At 43.6% G+C, this 18,064-nt stretch overlaps 1 protein-coding gene across 1 annotated transcript in view; it reads right to left on the reverse strand.

Moving 5' to 3' along the window:
• Nucleotides 1-18,064, reverse strand: part of LOC6599221 (protein sprint) — a 110,417-nt gene that overhangs the window by 88,935 nt on the left and 3,418 nt on the right. Inside the window, exons 2-3 of the mRNA XM_026992526.1 lie at nt 12,550-13,147; nt 8,977-9,527 (exon numbers count right to left, since the gene is read on the reverse strand). Of these exons, the coding sequence (XP_026848327.1) occupies nt 8,977-9,527; nt 12,550-12,579 (581 nt within the window). The 5' untranslated portion in view covers nt 12,580-13,147. The remainder of the gene's footprint in view (nt 1-8,976; nt 9,528-12,549; nt 13,148-18,064) is intronic.

Raw genomic sequence — 18,064 nt, forward strand, 5'->3', positions numbered from 1 at the left:
TATTGCCAAATTGCATTTGAATAGTCGCGGCTTTTGGGAGTTGGTGTTTCTATTTTTTGTGGTCTGTGTTTGGGTGTTTCGCTTCAGAGTCTGCAACTGCAACTGCAACTGCAACTGTCTCTGGCTGATAAATCGCTAGAGCATTATTTATGAACTCCTCGTGTCACTCTGGCCTCTGGTCTCGGGTCTGAGAGTCGCTTTATGCATGGTTAATTTTTATGAGCGACACGGCGGCACCCTCTGACGTATGCGTGATATGCTCTCAGACTCCGACTCCGTCTCCGTCTCCGTCTCTGACTTTTGTTTGGACTATTATTTAGTGTCCAGGGCGCAACAGCAATCAGAGAGGCCAACGGTTAACGGCCTTGGCCAAGTGCTTCGGGGGAAACTGCTAGAAAATTATGATCCGCATAAAAAGCTATAGTTTATGAGGAGCAACAAATAAATCGACAATTTGTTAGAGCATGTGAAAGGTGTGCAGGTGCAAAGACATCTCTGATTGAATTTTTATATGGCAATGCCGTGAGATCTGGCAACACCCCCTTGGCACACAGCTAGCTGTCGCTCTCGCTCTCACTCTCTCTCTTTGTTTTTTTCTCATCTTTCATCACAATCGAGAGCAATGTTGAGAGAGATCGCGGTCTGCTTTCTGCCCCAGCGGTACACGGAGGTAGCATTCGCATAATATCGAAACGATTAACCATTAGGGGATTCCTGCTGTTTATGTCGTTCTTTCCATGACAGAACTCCATGATATGTCTACATAGGAGACCCCTAAATGGTGTATCCCAGCCAGAATCTTATGGACACTGGTTTAATGGAGTTCTGCGGGCAGGCCATGGCTGGACTTTTCCACAGGAATATGCCTGAATGCACTGTGAACCTTCCTTAGAGGCAGACAGAAAACCTGCTTGGAACTGGTCGTCATTTAGGCCGGCCCCGATTCGACAACCTCTGGGGTATTCCCTCCGTCCAAGCTCCATACTTAGAACTACCAATATAGCCCCAAAATCGTTTCAAAAATAGCTTACCTGAAGATATATCAAGCCAAGTTTTTCTTTATTTCCTGAGTGGGAACCCCAGCGAAGGGCAGATCCAACTTCATATGTTTAAAATAAAACTAAATTTTTGACAAACACCTTCGATTGAAGTGCGGCAACGGTGCTGGCGATGCGCTCTGGAGGCGCTCTCGACAGTCATAAAAAACACATTCATCAGGCATCTCTTTAAGCGATGGCCGTTAATGATGATGATGTCGATGTTTATGCGGAATCGGGTGGGTGGGTGCCTTCCATGGCAGATACTCGCATGTGGCTGGTGGATGGGGCCGCGTCTTGTTTACGGCTCCCTGTTCTTCTCCTCTCTGGCGTGTTTCGATGCCAAAAACTTCCGGCCATCGATGGGCATGGGGGAACAGCTGCTGTTCGCTTTGGGGGTGATTGGACCTCACCCCCTGCCCCCTCTGGCTCTACAAAATGTGGCCTTGATGCCGCGACGCAAAAGCAGAAACAATGAAGCTTCAAATTGCATCTTAAGATCTGCTGCCTTAGGATAGTGCTGATGGAAATCAGAAATAGTAACAAGTGCCACAGAGAAGCCGCAAAGGAGATGCACGGTACTGGGGCTTGTGGCAGCCACAGTGTGGTTGGGGGCAGTGCTTGTGTGTGTGTGTGTGTGTGTGTGTGTGTGTGTGGAGGCAAAGTGGGGACGTTGTCCGGATAGCAAAGTCTTTTGATTTATGCGGAGCAATTAATTTTTTGCGCATTTTTGTTGGTGCTGCCGCTGCTGCCGCTGCTGCCGCTGCTAGATGTTGCCATGGGGAAACTGCTGCTGACGACACCGACACGGACACCGACACCGACACGGACACGGACACGGACATGAAACTATGTAGAAGGCGACAAAGCCTGCCCCAGGCACAGTGCCACCCGGGGTCACTGCCACAGGGTATCATAAGAGAAAAAAAAAGAAATGAAGCTTCAAATATACATATATGGTATTTACTTCTGGATAATCGCAAAAATTCCACAAAAATACTGAAGAAATCTAAAAGAAAATTTTCGTTTGTGGCCCTTTCGCTGAACAAATTTCCCATAAGCAATTGGCACCAACAGAGACCATCCTTTGGGGGAGATTCAGGAATTTGTACAATTAATTTATAAGAGGAAGAAGCAGCCGCAGGGTGAAAAACACAATCATAAAAAATCTATAGAAATTTAAATTCTTGAAAATTTAATTCAGAAAAAATTACATTCTGGAAAAATTAAATTCCAGGAAATTAAGTTCAAGAAAATTAAATTCTAAAAAAAATTTAATTCCAGAAAATTAAATCTCTAGAAATTTAAATTCTAGGAAATTAAATTCTAGAAATTTAAGTTCTAGAAAATAAAATTCTGGAAAATGACATTCTAGGAAATAAAATCTATAGGAAATGAAATTCTATGAAATTAAATCTCTAGGAAATTAAATCTCCAGAAAATAAACTTCTAGAAAATTAAATGCTAGAAAATTAAAGACTATAAAGTGAAATTCAAGAAAGTGAAATTTTAGAATAATTAAATTCTAGGTAAATAAATTCTATGAAATTAAATTCTGCAAAAATTAAATTCTAGGAAATTAAATCTCTCGAAAATTAACTTCAAGGAAATGAAATCTCTAGAAAATTAAATTCCAGGAAATTTTAAGTTCTAGGAAATTAAATCTCCAGAAAAACTTCTAGAAAAGTAAATGCTAAGAATTAAATTCTAGGAAATTAAATTCTAGAGAATTAAATTCTAGGAAATTAAATGTGTAACGTACGAGTATACGTGCTTTGATACAGTATATTCTGTAAGTAGAGTTCTTGAAAGGTATGTACTTGCAGCTGTTTTCATAGAACATTCGACCACAGTGCGGTGTCTGGGCATGCAGACAGAGAGCGAGCGAGAGAGAGAGAGAGAGAGAGAGAGAGAGAGGAAGGGCGAGAGTCTCGGCCAAAGGTGCGTTCACGCGTAGCAATGCAGAGGGATCTCTCTCCCTGCTGTCCCTTGTCCCTGCCTCTTGGCTCATACGCCTGTCATTGGACGGACGGACGGACGGACGGACGGAGGGACGGAGGGACGAGTACCACCTCCCGGTGTCCGTAGGTCGGTGCGGAATTCTCCTGCTCGCATTGGTTGAAGTTTTTGCGGCCAGAAATGGGCAACGTTTTGGAATTTTAGTTCCGCTTTGTTGCCGTTGCCGTTGCCGTTGCCCCCATGCCACATGTCCTCGACTGCCGTCTGTCGTCTGCCGCCTCCTCTCCGCTTGTCGGTTGTGGTTGTTGTCGGGCTAAGTGTTTGTTATGATTTATATTGGTTTTATTAAATGTTTCAACAACCTTTTGGCCAACAATTATTTACTGCAGGCCATGGAACGAGCGAGCGGCGAGGAGCGTGGCACGCATGAACGCATCGTGGGAGGGGGAGGGGGAGGAGGAGGGGGAGTGGTTGTGGATTTGAAGTGCCACGGATGCCAGACTCTGTGTGTATGTCCTGGCAATGACATTAAAGCCGGTCTGGTCCGTGTGGCAGGTGTTGGCACGGGGCATGCAACATGACGGTGTTGCACGGCAAGTTAATGAGCTTAAAGGAAACACAGCTGCCAAGGAGTCGAACGTAATGGCGAAAGCTCCACTTAAGCCTCAAAACCCAAGGAGACACAATGAGAGGAAATGTGGCAGAAGTCTGACAGAGCAAGGGAGAGAGAGAGAGAGAGAGAGAAAGCTACAGACAAAACATCTCTCAAGACGAATCATTGATGTCCTTTGTGCCGCCACCTTTGCTTCGGGCAAAGAATTGCCCAGCAAAACAATATACATGCGTGTGCATGACACCCCACATTGATGTTCGACTCGAGCTCGGCTAATGGGGGTGGTCTCTTTTCGTTTTAGACTATTCCCCGCGGATTTGCCAGGACTAGAGTCGGTGTAGAGTAATGGAATCAAAAGATTACTTTTTGGGTATATTTTCTCCTATAAGAATTATGATTCTTGCTAAAAGTTTTCTCTCAAAGTCTCTGTGAAAAACCAACTGAGGAAACGAAACACGCATAGAGATAATTTATACCGTAAATACTCCATAAAAACCTACAATAATCCTCTAGTTAAAACAAATAAACTGCTTTAGAATATTCGGTTCTCGTTCGCAGATTTGTCCATGTTTGTGGCTATCATAATGGACACTTAAAATTGGCTGAACCCCATATCTTTTGTACTAAACATAGAGCTCATAATATGCTATTGAATCGCCTAAAAAAAACCTGGGGGAAATGTTTTTATTCTACCTTTTTTGTGTACATCAAAAGCGTGGCTTCCCGAAGCTCTGCAGCGCCCATGTTTTGGACTTAAGCGAACCCTTTTTTAATCGAAATATAATATGGGTTTATTAGTATTCAATTTGAAGCCAAATAAGTTCATTGAAATGTTATATTTTCGATCCTCGGTGCAAATCTATTGGCAAATCGTAAATATTACCATTTGTGGGCCTCTTTTCTCTGAGTGTATACTAGAGTTTAGGTTCGTGGTACTGACTGACATTTGTCACTATTTTAGCTCAAACACTCAATAGTTTTTAATGAATTTTTGGTGGCCTTTCATTAGAACTCCTCCTTAAAGTGATGTCTGCTGACTTACGAGGGAATATTCATGGCTCTAAAGTGGAAGGCGACCAATCGATTGAGAATGCCCTGGATACCCTTCGGGCAGGCACTTCAAACCACTTGTCGTTGCAGCTTAGATCACAATTTTGATGGAGGTGACAGGCGCCAAGGAGCACGGGAGTACGCGGACCTCTCTTTCTCTCTCAGACTCCGGCAACAACACTATCCTTGTCGTGGCTGCACGTTTTTGACGGCTTTATTGTTTAGCTTGGAGTTTACTCAGACTTTTTTTGGGGGGGGGGGGGGGGGGGGGGGGGAGAGGGGGCGTGGTTGAGCACAAAGTGCTCCAAAGTCACCAAGTCGTTGGGCTCCCGGCTCTGGGGCAGGACACTGGTGCCAAGGGGGTGGCAGACAGTCCTCCGTCCTCCTCTGCACTTGAATGACTTTTCATAACTTTATGGAAAGTTTTCACAATGCACAAGGCACAAGGCACAAGGCAGGCGACAGCGACAATGAAGAAAACACCGCCTGACAATGGCCAAATGAGTGGCTCTCGGGGCAGGGGAACGAGGGGAACGAGGGGGGTCACCTTTTGCCTGCTGTGGCACGTTTCCGCTTCCGTTTAGCGCGACTCCTCTCCTCGTGTGCCACTTGAGCATAATGAATATTTTCGTAAATTGAAATGTTGTTTGTCCTCCTCGAGGTCCTCCTGGACTCCGAAGCGTCCCCAACGACCGAGTCACTTTCACTTTACGACTGCCTCGGCGGCTGCATAAATATGAAAAATGTAAAATTTAATATGCAATTTACGTCACTGAAAAGTTGCTGCCACCATCCCACCATCCCACCAGCCCCATCCACAGCTCCAGCTTTTAATGCCCTGCCAGAGGGCATGCCGACTCTCCATTGAAGACCCACAATTTCTATAATATATATATATATATAATATATTAAATTCGATTTACAGCTCATTGCCGGATTGTGTTTCATATTTGTAAAACACAACAAAGTACAAAAAATATATCCAAGCGCCAAAGAACACCATTCCCTGTAGGACCAGCATCGACTCGGAATCAGGGATCCTTGCTGCCCCTTCCCGGGGCTCTTCCGCGTTCGCTTCCATTCGATTGAGTTGCCAAACGTTCAAGGCTGTTGTTGAGATGTTGTCTCCGTTGTTCGATTTGCGCTTAATATTTTTTGTTTGTTTAGTTTTCGTATGTTTTTCTCTTGGCCAGCTTCTTGATCAAGCAAGTTACTGAATCTCCACCCAAAAAGGATGCTCTCGAAAGGGTATCTCAAGGTTCGGGGGAGGGGCTTTTCCTTGGGCTCTCTTCTGGGTTTCAGTTTTTTATGTCTTATGTCTTTGGTCATTGTCTATTGTCTGGGGAAATTTACAGCCTCGTCCGTGTGGCAAATGTGCGATGAATAAGTGAGAGCTTTGCTAATGAGTGGGTGGACAGTGGACGGTGGACGGTGGACAGTAAATGGAATACGAGAGCACGAGTATGGCGAAATTTGAGCCGTACAGCGACACAACGCGTTGGCATTGAAATCTGTTCATGTTTCATGGCCTCTGGGCACGCCTCTGACTGACAGACAGACAGACAGACAGACAGACAGACAGACAGTTGTATGCTAAATATGATTGATATAAACACAAAAGAGATCTCTTTCGTGGCTCTGTCTATCAGCGAGAGAAAAGGCAAAAATGATCAATCATTCCATCTCGCAATCGATTCGCGGCGAGAGAGAGAGAGAGGGAGCGGGGATCTCACAAGCATCTTAATGAGTGCCCATTCATGATTTCAATCTCAAACCATGGGATACATTTCTGCCATAGCCTTCTTGTGTGGGTATAGATAGAGAGGGAATGGAGGGTGCGACAGGTCGAAGATCCCTCGGTATCGAGGTGTTTGTGGCAAAGGAAAGTGGCACCCTATCGACCCATATTTCGAGCCATTTCGAGCCACATTCGGATTGATTTTTGCCTCCATTTCTCCCCATAGAGTCCTCCTTAACGAGTCCTCCTCGTTAGGAGCGACAGGAGCCAAATAAATTAATTATGTTAATCTGTTTACATGTCAGGCGCATTAGCAGTGTTTCTGCTTCTCATAGAGGGAGGCGGTTATGTCTACAGTTAATAAAGCAAACACCTGTCGCAGAAGGAGAGCCAGAGCCATCCGTTTGGACGCCGCCTCGTTGACTGCGTCAAAAACTTAAAACGCTCTCGGATTGCATAAACTTTTTGACAATCATCAAGCCCCTGATGATGATAAGGATGGTGATGATGGCCTGCTCCTAGACATCATCAATTTTCAGAGTCGGGAGGGCAAGAATGGGGCAGCCGCAAAAACACTTTGGTGGCACGAAAAACTTTCTGTGGTGCCAGCCAGCGCCAGCCACAGTGCCACGAAGCGGGTTCGAAAATGGTGCCACAAAAATGCGGAAACTAAGAGGAAAAGATATATTATTATTCAGTGGCATTCGAATTCTTGGATCCCAATATTTTCAGTGAGGAGCGACAGGGTGTACAGGGTGGTCCGCTCACTCTCTTTCGGGTCTTATTTTACGCTGAGAACCACTTGGAGGCCATGTTTCATGCCAGAGAGAGGGAGCGCGAACGGTCGAAATAAGACCCGAAAGGAGAGCGCGTTGCGGGAGCGGACCACCAGGCATAATGTCATCAAGTCGCAGGCAATGGTGGCCTTTGAAGGCAGGATTGTTCGGCAGTAGTCGAGTCTAGCGAGGAGCTGTTTGACTGGTTGAAACAGGTTCCTTGCGGAAATATCACTCTGCGACAGGCATCGTCACCATATCTCTGTGTTGCATGCCACTGTGCGCTGTAGTCGTTGTAGCTGATGTTGATGAGGCATCGTGCACTTTAGGCAAATTAGTTACGCAGCTCATGTTCTTGGCCTCATCCTCATTCCCGGCCTCGTGTAACCTCATCCCTAGGCCAAAGCCCAAAAACACCATTCCATTTTGGGATACGCTACTTGTGTGTGTGCGTGTGTGTGTGTGCGTGTGTGTGTGTGTGTTTGGGGGGTAAACAAATTTAATAAATAGCTAAACCCACACACACCCACCCCACAACCCTTTGTACCAGCAACCAGCAGGCTTTCGGGGAGGGGGATGGACGGTTCCGGCTGTCAGCAAGAAACCCTTCAACCCTCTCTCAGTCAGGCGGGAGGGCGGGGGGGCGCCTTCTTTTGGGCCAGACATATTCATATTTACTCAAGTTTATGGAGCATTGTATTTGTCTTTGGTTTCTGTCATCTCCCGGACATTTGTCGGCTGTTGTTTCTTGGGGCATTCCGGCGGCATTGCCACATAAAATATAACACTTCATTTTGGCCAGTGGTTGGGGGGCAGGGGGGCAGGGGGGGGTGTGTTTTTTCCTCAATATCTAGAATGTCTTGACGCCTACACACACACACACACACGACCCACAATGAGGGTCGATAGAGTCGGTGTCGGCGCTGGGGTCTCATAATTTATATGCTAAACATATTGCGCTTATATGGTATTACAAAAATATCTAAATATGTACATACCCGGCGTATCCCTGTTACGCATTTTAGTTGTATCTTGTAGCTTGTCTGGTGGCCACAACTTGACTGTCACTTCAAATGGCTGCAGTCGGCTGGGAGTGGCTTTTTCTGGTTCTGATTCTGATTGTGGGTGTGGGTGTGGGTGTGGGGGGGGCTGATGAAAAGGTTAAGCTTGAAATTTTCAAGCCCCATGATCGAGCAGTGCGGGCTAGAGACGACCGACCCGACCCGACCCGACTCGACCCTTGTCAAAGGTTAGCCAACGTCTCTTGTCCTTCTACCGCCGCCGATGACGGCTGGTGACCCCGATCTATCTGTTAAACTTCACTTCTTAATGCTAGATCCCCCATCTTTTGGTGGTTCTTAAATATATTCATTGTATTTTCTAAATCTGATCGTTACCTACAAAATATCCGAGGGATTTTCTTGGGAAAAGAACTCTGGTCCTAAAAAATTCCTTGCAATCTTAAGCATACGGTTTGTACGATTAGTACAATCCCTTCCCCTTCCCCCACCAATACGATCTTCCTCTTGCCCACTGATCAGATGGATCTCCAACCCATTGTCCACTGGGAGAGGAGTTTTTGCACCGAAATGGTGACCTCGTTCGTTGCCCAACGCATTGCTCTCTCCACAGTTTACATTCTGGCCATGACTTTAGTGCTTTTGGCTGTCAGCCATGCATGCCACTGGCATTCCCATGAAGCGCTCAGCGGAGCATAAACTGTTCACAGACCATTGCCACCTGTAGAGGCGTTCCTTTCTCATGAAGAACAATGGAATGGGATGGCATAAGATGATGACTTACCCATGATGATGATGGCGCTGGCTGGGACGTCGCTGGGGACGCGGCTGCACTGATGGAGGCGCATGGGGATGACACCAAAGCGGCAGGCGTTGCACCTTCTTCACCTCCGGGGAGAGGCCCATTATCCGTGTGGCCGCCGCACTGGCGCTCAACGGTGATGTCATATTGGCCAAATCGCTGGCATCCGTATCCTCCTCGGCATCATCAGCCTCCCTTGCAGCCGCCGCTGCACTGGCGATGGCCGGACGTGAGCGTCGCGGTGGCCGGGGCAAGGGCTTGGGTGCCACCCGACGGCGATTATTCTGAGGGCAGTTTTGTGCGGATATTGTCGGATTTGCGGATCGGATTGTCTTCATTGGGTGTGGCAGATTATTATTGCTAATGCTTTGCCAATGATGCAGCGGTTGCAGCAGTTGCCTTGATTGGAGCTGCTGCTGTGGCTGTTGCTGTGGCTGCTGCAGCGGCTGCTGCTGATTCGCTGTTGCATGGCTCGGCGCTGATCGAAGATCGTTCAGCATTACATCCAGATCGCTGGCCAAAGAGCTGAGCAGCTGCAATAATGGAAATGAATGAGAGATGTAGCACAGACAGAACACACACAGGGCGGTATCTAGTGAGAAGCTAAACAATAAATCAATCACAAGTGCACAGTCCAATGTGTCCAGATGCGGTTTTAGAACCACCTTCGAAGTACTTTCGAACCCAAGAAAAATCTCTCGTTACACGTTACTCGTACAAGGATACATTTTTGAGAGATTTTTTTCATAGCTTTTGGCGTCATTTTATTAGTAGCTAAAGAACTAGCGTGGGGCTGGCAGAAAAAACATTAGCGAGACAGTAAAATATAAAAGCAACGAGTGGAAATCAAGAGGAAAAGATGTGAGAGACAAAGCGAAAAGAAAACATCAGCGAGACCGAGAAATAACAAAGCAGCGAGAGAAGCGAGTATCTTCGTTGTGGTTTCTGGTAAGAAACAACGAGAGTATTTCTTTTATCTTTTTTCTCGCTGATTATTTGTGCTTTTTTCTCTGTGTCTCTCGCTGGTTTTTCTTCAGCTCTGGCTGATTATCGTCGTTTCTGATTGCTGCTTCTTTTATATCTCCAGTTCTCTTAGTTTCTCCTCTCGCTAGTTGTTTTTCTGCTCTGTACTTTCTCGCTGTACTCCATAGATTTCTTTTGTTATTTTTTTCCTGGTTTCTCTTCCACTCTCGCTTCTCTTTTACTCGCTGCTTGTCCTGTCCAGCTTTAGTTACTGTCGAACCGCATTCAAACCGCAACTCAGAACCAAGCAGCAAGTCTATACCGTGAAATGCCATGAAAACGATCAGCGATTTGATTGAAAATCAAACCAATCAATGCGATTGATTGGTATTTAAGTTCTATGAGGCTGTCTCCCCCTCTCTGCAGTGGCATGCAAATCTCCAGCTCGATTCTGGGTTAATGAACGGATGTCTCAAGTGGCGACAGCTCATGGGAATCATTTGATTCGCAAAATCATGGCCCAGAGAGAGGCCACTTGGACTTAGCCTTCGGTGCCGTTCGTGTCGTTTCGTGTCTCTTTGCGGAGGAATTTCCGTTACACAAACATTCGGCTAGCGGTGGTGGGGCATGCATCGGATTGGAGTGTGGGGTGTTGGGTGTGGGGTGCTTTGGGTGGGGTACCGCTGTACCTGCCACAACTGGTCTGAACTTCCGGCGCGCCGGTGGCAGGCCTTGGCTGTGGCTGTGGCTGTGGCTGTGGCTCTGTCGCGGATCTGCGACTGTGGCGATCTCCAATAATTACGCGCTCCACTGTCTTGTCTTGGCTAATGCAATAATAACGGGTTTGTGGCTGGCCCCTGCCCTGCCTCATATGCAACATGGTTAACCCGTGTTCCCAAGCCAAGTGCCAAAAAGCAGCCCCCAGTCCCAGCCCCAGCAAACACAACAAACCGGCTCCCACGCTCTGTGCTAATTTGATCTCCACTTCGTTTTGAGTTCCTTTTTGTTTTCTTTTTTTTTTTGTTTCTTGTGTTGTTTTTCTGTGTATTTATAAATATTTCTTTTGGCGCAGAAATTGGCAAACTGTAGGCAAATTCTGCACGAAAAGTGAAGTGCAAAACGAATGGGGAATCGGGGAATCGGGGAATCTGGGAATCTGGAAAGACTGGCAACAGTCTGGAGGGGAGGCTTTCTGGAGGGAGTTCTAAGGCAAACAAAAAATCCAAGCATATGGAAAGGGAATTGGAAATTGCTTTCATTTGAATGTCACACCCGAATTCACATCCACCCCAACAAATCCCACACAAGGCACACGGCCGCTCTTTAAAGGCATCGTGTGCTATTCGCTTATGGGAAGTTTTGTGTTAAATCTAAAAATATTTCTATAATTTATAAAAAAATAAATAGTGTATAAGTTCCAGGCCAAAAATGGCTTTGTGCATCATCTCATCTCATCCTCATCTCCCAATCGAATCGGCATCACGTATACGCCTCAATGGAGTTTGTGGAAGAAAATAAAAAAACTTAAACATATGGATTAGCATGTAATAATGCCACAGCCACACTCCCAGGCAAACAGACACACAACTAGAGGCACAGACAGCCAGAGAGACGGTCAGACAAGGGAGACAGAGCCATAGACGAGCCGCCAGCCAATTGAGCAATTGCCACAGCAAACAGATTCAAATTGAAAATGTGGGCAAAGCAAGCAAAAACCAAACGAAACCAAAAAAAAAAAAAAACGACAAAAAACAGACAAGAAATGAAAACCAAAATCAATTGCCGAGGCATCGAATGCCCTTCCTTATAGCAGGGGGATTTTTGGGTCATCAGGAAGGCAATATTTACGTTTCGATATCGATTTTTCTTACGATTTGGGTTCGCCCTGGGGTTTGGGATTTGGACATATTGGACATTGACTATCAATACTATCGATATGGCCTACATTTAAAGGGATATAATATCATCGCTAGGATATTCTTTGTGATATTCGTGACGTTAGCTAGTCCCTAGCAAGTCCTCGACGAATTCACGGGTGGACCAGCCATCGCTGATATCACGGTCGACAATTCCTTCACAAGAACTTATACATATGTGAAAAATTCGATAAATTGGGCAATATATTCGTGACGAGGCTCATCCATAGCGCGCCATGGGTGACCATCGATGAATGGGTAGCAAGACCTCGACGCATTTTGGGTACTTACTTCAAAAACCCTTCTTTAAGGGCAGGGTATCAAATAACCAGGGGGCTAAAAAATTGAAAATAAAATGGAAACCCAACCGCAGAGTTTCTTGTGTTTGAAGTGCAAACAAAACTTCAATTGGCAATATACGCGAGTGGGGAGCGAGGAGTCGAGAGAGCGAGAGAGGTAGGGCAGAAAGGGATTGAAATGGAGAGGAAGTGGGATTATTAGCAAATGAGGAAGGGAATGGGGAGCGTGAGGGAGAGCGAGCACTTTCAATTTAAATCTCATAAAACAATTTGGAGAAAAAATACAACAAAAATAAAATTAAATTTCATTATATTTTAAATTAAATTTAATAAGCGACGCGGACGTCTTGCTCGTTGTATTTCCCCCTTTTACTTACCGCAATGGCATCCATTACGGCGTTAACCATTTTACTGCTGCTTCTTTGCCTTCTTGTTGTTTCTTCGAATTTATCTGAGCCTCTCGCTGGTTCTCGCTGTTCTGGAGGCCTATCTTCGTCTCTCGCTGGTTGTCTGCTCTTCTCGTTTTAGTTCTTTGCTACATCTCCCGCTGCTTATTCGATTGGCTCGCTGGTTTGTCCTTCTCTCGCTACATCTATCCTTCTTCTCTCGTTGCTTCTTTACCAATCTCGCCGCTTCTTTGTGACTTGGCTGCTTCGCTTTCTTAAAACTTTTGATTTATTTGACAGTCATGCAAATATTTTGCCCACAATTTCGCAATTTTGTTGTTGCGCGACTCTTCGCCGACGGATTCTCAATTTCAATTTCAATTTCAATTCGAATTCATTTGGCTTCTCGGACCCCGTTCTCCAGCGACCCGCCTGGCTCCTTTGTCGCTGGATCTGTTGACATTTAATTAACGTTCACGATTTGCTCATGCGACAGGTGATGGTTGCGACCGGACAGGCGCGGACTGGCCCGCCAGATCCGAGGATGAGGCTGAGGACTGCGGTAGTACGTGGTACGTGCTCTCGGGCTCTGTGGGTTGAAACAAATTGTGAAAGAGTTATAGGTTTCTGGCGATGCAAATGACAACTCAAGTGGGCAGCAAAAGGCGTTTCAAAATAAAGAAAATACAATAAAGTGTAGATTAAACATGCATAGAAGTTATGACAATAATGAGATCACTATTGAGGTTGAACGAAGGCTAGGGTTGGACAGAATCCAGGGGAGACTTCGTCAAGGAAACACCCATAGACTCTGACAAATACCATCTTATATGATTTTCTGTAGCACTCATTCTGCACACAGTCCAGGATATATCTGTAATGGGTCCAGAAATATATAAGAAATGGTTTGAAGCAGACACCGAAGATGAAATGGAAGCTCTGCTCCCTTTCGGGCATAATTACGATCGAATCTGGGGTACAGAGGGAACGACTCCCATTCCGAGGATCTATGTCTATCGAAAGTATCGCAGAATCGTGAGATGGGGCGGTGTTTTCCAGGCAAACAAATGGAATAATAAAATGGTGAAAATGGCAGAGAAACCGTCATATGTGTGGACAAGCAGCGAGCAAAACAGAAACAAAAAACTAACCAAAAAAAAAAAGGCACGAAAAAAAGTGAATGTTGAATGTATCTTGCAGATACACTCGTCGCACATTCATACATAAGTATTTTTTTAATTAAAACCCCGTGCAGAGCAATTGCTTGGCTCTTTCTGGCTCTGTCCAAACATTTTGTGGGGCCCCAACTTTATTTGACAATGTCCCAGGCCCCACCCCCCTCCCCCCGTCTCTACGCACACGATGATGATGTAGATGTTGACAAATGGAAAAACTCGTTTCACGTATATTTTCCACACAATTTTCCGCATTTTATGCTCATTAATTACATTTTCATTTCAGTTTCTGCATTTACATAACCATTTCATTTCATTTCATTTCATTCGTATCTGTCGTATCTTTCGGATACTATTTTGAAGCTGGTTATAGTATCTCTGGGTGTTCCCCTTGAAAAGGGTATGGTCGTTTTAATCAGATCAGAAACTCTTTTCTTTTTCAGATATATTCCTGATCCGCACTTAACAGAAAACAGACAAATATTTCATGTACTGCATTTACTCCAGAAATTTCCCCTAAGCGAGCGGCTGCAGCCAGGGAAAAGAGAGCCTTGAGCCTCCAATCCGAGAGTGGAAATGTTTGCACCCAAATTTTGGTATTAATATGAAATTATTAAATGCAGTATTTTTAGTATTTTAAATTAATTATATTTAATATATAAAGTAATTATTTTACATATTATTTTGATTTTTAAGTTTTAAATACTTTAATTAAATAAATGACAAATGAATTAAATTCATAAATACATTTTTGTACTTTATTTTTTATTTATATTTTATTTTTATTTTTTAATTTATAGTTACTTTTTTTTTTAAATTAATTTTTTATATATATTATATATTTTTATTTTCTTTTTTATATTTTTTTTTATTTTTATTTGTTTTAACTTTTATGTTTAAATCAAAGTGAGTTCTCTTTAATTTCCCCATGTTTTTATTAAAAAATACAATATTTAATTTAATATTAATATCTGTGTGTTTCCTTTTACCCTGCCACATTTCTCTGAGTGTATATTGTCTCATCAGTCCCATCTTTTCAATATGTTAAATTTCATTCATAGGGTATCAATCGCTTCGGTCGCTGATGTCCGCAGCGTTCCTCCTTTCTTGTTTGTTGCCTCGAAATTCCACACAGTGTGTATGGCTGACGGTTGACGGAAGTTGAATTGCAAATGAAATTGTGAACAGTTCAGATACGAGATACGCGGCTTTAAGGTTGAAATGCATTCGACTCGCGACAACATTTCCCGCACAAACAAAAAACAACCGAAAAATCGGTGGCCATCAAACGAGAAGCGTGAAAAAAAAAAATGTCACGCAGTCGCCGCAGAAGCAGCTCATTACAAAAGCTTTAAATGCATAAAAAAAGCCGAGCCGAAGTCTCGTATTCATTTATTTGGCTTGAATAAATTGTTGATCAAATGGGGAAGATGCCTTCAAATGGGATTCTATATCTACTAGATGTATCGCTGCGTCTCTTTGGGGATCGAGTATGTGGGATCGGCTTTGGTTGAGTAATTCATGATTCGGCACATAAGTCAATTATTCTCAAGCTTTATTTTAGTCTGGATCCTTAACGAACCGAAGCCTCAATCTCATCTTTCACCTCAACAGCTACCGTGTATTTTTTGAGCCTTTGCTTGGAGACAGGCCTTCTCTGATCGGATTGATCATTTGTGCTATCTTTCCACGAGTTAGGCCATCTTTAAAATGATGAATCACTGCTCCAAAGATTGATAAACCGATTCAAAGAACACAGAAGAAAGACAGGGGCTACTCAGCGAATTGGGACCCAAGATCTAGGGTCCGTGCCGACCATACACCCGTATTTTTGCTGAGGTTGAAAAAAAGTTCAGTTCTCTCTCTCTACGACATCCTGATCGAAAGATAATGACAGCTGCGAGGGCAGCCCGAGAGGGGAAATACATGAAACATCATCAAAGTGCAAGAACAAGGGCCAGGAGGCGGCTGTCCACCTGTGGCCCCCATCCGGTTTTCATTGGTGCTCCCGTTTTCGCAGAAATTAAAAAAAAACGCATCTCAATTGCAGATCGAATAAAAATAGATGACTTATTGATGCATTTACATATAAGGGACACATTTACCAGGCAAATTCAGCTTTAGCTTTTCTTAAAAAGAATTTTCGTTTAACCCAACCTCGAATTTTGCTTTGAAACAACAACACCTTGGGTTTTCGTGCAAACAGCAGACGCCCCGATCGACACATCGGATGCAGCAAATAACAGATCATTTCCTGCGCTTAACAGCACTAAATGTGGTCTCTGTAATAGAAATAAAAGCATAAGCTGTTGTACTAAGAGTTGTAATAAGTCTTTGATCGCCCAGATCAAACGGAATGAATTCTTTGTGTTGGACTCATTTCATTGTAAATCTAAGCCATCTGTCCTTGCTCAAAAACAGCATACCCTTGCCTATCCTTTTGCCAGTAACTGGAGAAGGATTCCGATAACTGATTGGAGATCAAAACCTTCAATAGATTGTCATCCCATCCATGCCAATCAATTCCCATCCAAACCACCAACGGCACGCCCACACAGACCTCTTTCCCTCGGTCAAAATTAATGCTTGGACCAGAAGACAACTCTTTTGATCGATTGTGCCCCCGAAACCTTGGAAGACTCTCGCTCAAAACAAAAATCTTTGCCAAGCCCCTGGCTACGCCTCAGCATTTGAGAGGATTTGAAGCTGCGAATATGAACCCAATAACAAAAAAAGCATACACTGAGAAAAATAATGGCATATTAAAAAAGAAATAAACTTATGTTTCAATTAAATCTTGGAAATTACAGGAAATTCGCTTAAAACCTGTATTTAAAATTTAAAATACAGCACATATTTAATATAAATATAACAAAAAAATATAAATTCAATTTTTAGGAACTTTTTTTTAATCTGTGAATGAAAATATTTCATTTAGATATGAAATATGCAAATTTAAATATAAAATATATTTATTTTAGGGACCTTTTTTATTTAAAAATATTAAATATTATAATTTTTAATACGATATATATCTTATTAGTATCTAAATGTAAGTAAAAAAAAGTTTATTTTCAGAAGAAAACTACAGATATTGTATCTATAACTTTTTTCTATGGCTATAAATACCGAGGGTACTTCGACAGCAAAGAATTGCCACTGATTTTCTGATTTTTTCGACTTTCATTAGGAAAAAAAAAAACAATCGTTTGTTGCCAGGTAACGCCTTATTTTAAATTTATTTATATCTGTTAGAAATACTTTCCTTAATAGGAAAATATGTTTTCAGCTTTTGCTGGGAAATCTATCGAGTGGAGAGCCAGGAACTTGCTTTACAATCTGAGACCCCGAAGACTCATTCGCTTATCATCACAGAATGTATTCGGTATTTTGGAATATCTTTTGTGGATCTACTTGATCGGGCCATAAATTGTTGGCAAGAGGCAGCGGAGCGCAACACAACAGAGAGAAAGACTCGTCGTGTTTGTGGCATGGAAATATCAATAATCAATAATCAATATCAATATTTCGAGGGCGATCCCATCCGAACGAACGAACGAACGGCTTGTATCAATTTCGGGTCTAATGAATGTTTCGTCTGATCTTCGTTTTGATCTCTTCTCTGGTTATTTATTGAATTTATGTTAAGGTTAAATAACAGCGTGAAATTGAAATGAGTTTTAGTTTGAGCAGCAGCAGAGCAGCTGTCTCATTCCGCTACAGATACAGATACAAGCAGCATCTTCCTCTGCTTGAGATTTCGGGGTCGGGCGTTATCTTTTCTTGGACTTATCGCCGACTGAGGAGATGCCTCGTCTCTTCTTGTGGCACAGAAACGAGAAACGAGAATTTTCTGTAAATTGAATGATAAGCACGCACACAGGCCTTCCACATCTGAACGATGATATGTGATGATCGTCGTCGCCGTCGTCCGGCAATCAATTGGGGAATTGAGGCTGAAGGTGATTCGCATTCTGGCCAGCCACTCAATTGAATCCATCTCTCTCCATCAACGCCATAAATCAATTGATATGACACTCGTGCTGCCCTTTTCCCCAATCAAAGGAGATTGGCGTCCATCGAATCGAATCGAATCGAATCGAGAGCCACTCGAGTCGCCGTCAATCTATGTGCTGCTGCAGCAATTGCATTTGGGGCGTCATTTGCGTCACTGAAGGCCTCTTCAATTAATGTTGACTATCAGATACTGTATCTCACACTTGTGTATCTGTCCGTATCCACTGCACGCGTGTGTCTGTATCTGTATTTGTATTTGTATCCGTATCTGATGTCAATGCAAATTGTGTTGCCAAAGGTCAGGTCTTCTGAGT

The sequence above is a fragment of the Drosophila persimilis genome, unplaced genomic scaffold (assembly GCF_003286085.1).
Source record: "Drosophila persimilis strain 14011-0111.01,24,50 unplaced genomic scaffold, DperRS2 tig00000735-arrow-arrow-pilon, whole genome shotgun sequence".
Lineage (NCBI taxonomy): Eukaryota > Metazoa > Arthropoda > Insecta > Diptera > Drosophilidae > Drosophila > Drosophila persimilis.